Source organism: Talpa europaea (assembly GCF_964194135.1).
Source record: "Talpa europaea genome assembly, chromosome: 2".
In the NCBI taxonomy this organism is placed as follows: domain Eukaryota; kingdom Metazoa; phylum Chordata; class Mammalia; order Eulipotyphla; family Talpidae; genus Talpa; species Talpa europaea.
The window spans coordinates 135,532,055-135,536,825 of NC_140068.1; the positions used below are offsets into that span (position 1 = coordinate 135,532,055).

General features: G+C 36.9%; 1 protein-coding gene across 1 annotated transcript; it reads right to left on the reverse strand.

Annotated features, from left to right (window-relative positions):
- Window positions 1-273: 273 nt before the first annotated feature.
- Window positions 274-1,209, reverse strand: LOC311167711 (olfactory receptor 14J1-like; the record flags this gene model as incomplete). Its single annotated transcript, XM_084228762.1, has 1 exon — window positions 274-1,209. One exon carries the CDS (start codon window positions 1,207-1,209, stop codon window positions 274-276), a length of 936 nt encoding a protein of 311 aa, XP_084084888.1.
- Window positions 1,210-4,771: the final 3,562 nt, after the last annotated feature.

The following is a 4,771-nucleotide window of genomic DNA, read 5'->3' on the forward strand; positions in this document are numbered from 1 at the left end:
TAAACAAATCTTAAAAAAAAAATGAAGACTCCTACTCAGATCCTGGACATTGTATAAATTTGGATCTATGCAAATTGTATAAAAACCTAATGGAGAAGCCCAGAGTTTAGACAGCTCTCCCAGATCTATCTGGAGGTTGTTTCTTGAATTTATTCACTACTCTTTCTTCTTTCATAAGATCTTCTAATTATTATTTGTCTCAACTTACTTAAGTCAAAAGTTTTCTCAATATATTTTGAAATTCTCACTCAAACAAGAATTAACAGATGTGCATCAGCAAAAGAGGTCAGTTTTTCTTCCTCGAAAAACCTTTTTGAGAGCAGCTTTTATGGCTTGGTTTCTCAAGCTATAGATCATTGGGTTGATAGTTGGGGGCACAACAGTGTACATAATAGTGAGAAAAAGGTCCAGAGCACTTGGAGAGTCAGAAGGTGGCTTGAGAAACTCAAAGATTCCGGTTGACATGAATAAAATGACCACAGTGAGGTGGGGAAGGCAAGTAGAAAAAGCCTTAGCTCTGCCCTCAGCAGATGTCATCTTCAGCACAGTAGAGAATATCTTTGTGTAGGACACTCCAATAAACGTGACACAAAGACAGCCCGCCAAAGACAAGAAGGCACTGACGCCAACCTCGCTGATATACCTATTAGAGCAGGAGAGTTTCATGAGCTGGGGGATGTCACAGAAGAACTGGTGAATGACATGAGAGCCACAGAATTGCATAGAGAAAGTGGTCGCTGTTTGCATAGCCCCTGAAATGACCCCACTGATCCAGACCCCCAGGACTCCTCGGACACAGGTGCGGACATCTATGATGATTTCGTAGCTCAGTGGACGGCAGATGGCCACATAGCGGTCATAAGACATCACCGTGAGCATAGATATCTCAGCAACCGCACAAAGAATGAAAGCAAAACACTGTACCATGCATTCCCCGAGCGAAATGTAGCCACTGTGCATGAAAGAGTTGTAAATAGACCTTGGCACAGTCACGGAAATGTAGCAGAGATCCAGAAAGGAGAGATGTTTCAGGAAGAAATACATCGGTGAGTGGAGAGTACTCTCCAAGGAAATTGCGGTGATAATAAGAATATTGCTAATTAACGCCATCACATATATGACTAAGAACAGAGACGCATGGACGAGTTCTAGCTCAGGCGTAGCAGAAAATCCCATCAGAAGAAATCCACTCATAGTAAAATTAGCCATGTTGCTTCTTAATTTCCCAGTGATGTTGGCTTCAAGACAAAATGGAAACATTTGGAATTTGTCATTGAAACTCGTTATCACCTGAAATCAAGGAAGTTAGGCTTGGAATTACTTAAAGAAGTCACCACTTCATCATTCATGGAAAGGTAGTTCTTTAAACTACTAATCTAGTGGAGAATTTTAAATGATTTGGGCTCAGTCATGAAAACATAGATAAAGGGGATTTTAAATTTTGCCATTTAAAATTGCCATTTTGGGCCTCCCCGGTGGCGCAGCAGTTGAGCGCTGGGCTGCGAAGCTGCCCGCAGCTTCTGCGGTGCCGGTTCGATCCCCGGCCACTGGAGAGGTCCCACATGGCGCGCAGACCTCTCCTGCCATGCCCGCTGCTCCCCTCAGCAGTGTTCTCCGTCTGTTTGCCTGTTCTGCTCCCTGCTCTGGCTCTGGTGAATTCTCTCACCCTCCCGCGGTTCTGACTGCATCCAGTGCTTGCATAAATAAATAAATCTTTAAAAAATAAATAAAATTGCCATTTCAAGCAATGGGAATGAGAATGCATATTTGAATAAAATTAATACAATGTATTTTAAAATATATAATCTTTTTCGTAGTACTAGGGCATTGCATTTTGATTTGTGTACAAAGTTTTCTGTAGCTCATATACTCACATTTTTAAATGTTTGTTAGCCTTATTCTTTTTCAGTAATCATTCTTTCTATTTATATACCACTCCAATTACATTGGATTTCTCATTGCAATTTTATAATTTCATTTTGTATTTGAGCAGTAAAAGCCATATATTTTTGCTTCTTTAACTAAACATTTACATTATCCATAATTGAAATTATGAAACATCAAATATATGTCAAACATTGGCAAAAACTAGAAATACAACTAAATAATTATTTTCATGATAATATTTATGCAGCCTTGAAAATTACCTTTTTGAAGTTTTTTTTTAAATGGGATTTGAAAACTATTTGGTGATAAAGAAGTAAGATATGAACACTTTATGTTCTCAAAACATGTAAATGCACAGGAATGAAATAAGCAGAGAATAAAGGAGTTTACGGCAATGAAACTTGCAACATCAGTGATTATTTCTGCATGGTGAGGGAATGTTGTGTTTATTGCTGGCTTATTGCTGATTTGTTAAACTGACCAGAACATGTAAGACAATGATTCTCCTTTTCAGTTCTTCAGCCTGAAATCCATGGTGTAACGATTTACTTAGAAACTGAGGGTGATGGATGCTTCTAGATTCTGCATAGATGAAACAGTCTTTGCACATAGAAGCAAAATTTATTTTTGAATAGGTTCAGTCATTTTGTTTGTGTCTGTGTATTCCACGGGATTGTTAACATATTATTACGTATGACCAAGTGATTCTATTTTAGACAATATTAAAGGGAGTCTTTGAAGGCAACCCCTTGCTTTTCTACAGGTGATCGTGGCACACTTACTCATCTGGCATCATCTCTTATAACTGCAACTTTCCAGGTGAGTTTTCTGAAGCCTCCCAAAATTTCCATTTCCATGTGTCCGTGAGAAGGTTGCTTATTTTTCTTTGTGGAACCCAACAAAAAATTCATTTCCTATGTATTGAAATATTGCTTGATTTATCTAAAAGTATTTATTTGATCATTCCATTAATTTAAATGTACTCTTGTCAGTGACTATACCACATAGTGGAAGCAATTACAGTTTTTGATATCATTTTGAAAATTTTATCTCTTTCCTATGTCTTGAAAATATATATGCCTTCAACCTATTCACTGTCCTATAACAAAGGGAACATTCAAAATGCTATACATCTTTAGTTAAAAATTTTGGTAAATACTTACCTAAATGTTTACCACTTTAGGTAAATATTACTGTCTTTAAATATTAATGTTTAGGTGGATATAGTGTTTTCAAAAAATAAAAAAAAAATCTTTAAGTGGATTAAGTATGATGAACTCCATGATTTTTACCAGTTATTTTTATCCCAGTCATTTTCTCTGTTTTTCTGTTAAATGGCCATTCAGAAGTCCATTTCAGAAATTCATGTATTTCTTTACTTCAGAATCTTCTCCTAAGAATGAGATGAAATTAGAAGTCTGCGTGACTATTATGATATGAAGCGTGGTCTCCTACTGCACTCTTTCAATCTATGGTTTCTTCTTGATCCTTCCTTTGGGAAGATGGAAAATATGGTTATGCTGCTCTCATGAAACTGTTGGATCCATTCTTGATTTTCAATCTTTTCTAACATATTTGAACATTTTTTTTCTGAGATTTCTAATTTGGGAAGCATCGCACATCTCTTATAACTCACTAATATAAGTGTCAATGAATGATAAGAATATGAGGTACATCCAATAGTATTAGTCTATCATACACCCATGCTGAATTACTTCTACAATGGTTATATAGTGAAAGACATTGTTATGGAGGTGGAATTGGCACTCCACAAAATGTTTCTTGGAATAGATGGCATTTGCAATAGTCCCCCCAGATTCCTAATTTTCATGAAAATAGTCATAGTTTATCAATAGTATTCCATTTTTAACAAGTTCAATGACATTACTAGTTCTTTCAGCCATTCACAATAAGTATCATATGGGCTTTCCATTATTCTGTGTGATCTAGCTTTTTTAGACCCTAAGGAAACTCACCAGAGCATATTTCAGGATCCCCTTCCCTCAATAGGAGAAGCTGTCGATGTGAGTAGCTGCCACTTAGCTCAAAGTCCTGATCACTGAAATCAGTCACATTCGGAAAAATGAGAACTGTCAAGAAAAGGTAAGTCCATTTCAATCTTTCTTGGGCCCCTAGTGATTATGCAATGAAATCTCTTGGCACAAGCAGAGTTTGTGGGAGCTCTGGGTATTTGCTTTGCTGGCCAGTGCCCTGGGGGCCAAAGTTGAAATTATATTAATTGTTTCTGCAGAGTATTTTTCTGCTGAATTGATTTAATGATTCTAAGTAGTTACCTGGAATTTCAGCTTATTTTTGTTTATTGGATTAAATTATTGAAAAATATTATACTTTGGTGCAAGATTCAAGAATATTCAAAATAGAAAGTTATTAATTTACTTTATAATAACAAATATACAATGTTTTTAGAGATTTATTTATTAATGCATACAAGAAGTGGGGTACAGGGCAGAGGTGCGGGAGGTAAGAGGATTCACCAGAGACAGAGTGGGGACCAGAATGGGCAGATAGACTGAAGTACACTGCTGAGGGGAGCAGCAGGTGAGACAGGAGAGGTCTGCTACACCATGTGGGTAGTTCCCTGGACGACCAGAGATCTAACTGGTGCCACAGAGGCTGCAGACAGCTTCACAGCATCATGCTTAACCACTTGTGCCACCAGGGAGGCCCAACAAATAGACACTTATTCAAAAGATCTGGATGTGTGGCCAATGGTTTGCCTAGTATAAAACTTTCATTTTTGTGAAAATATAATCATTGTTCAAGGTCATTCCCAATAGGATATTTAATGAGTATATATTTCATTATCATAAAACATGTCTTTTTTTTCCAAAGATTTATTTTTTTTATTTTTTTATACAAGCAC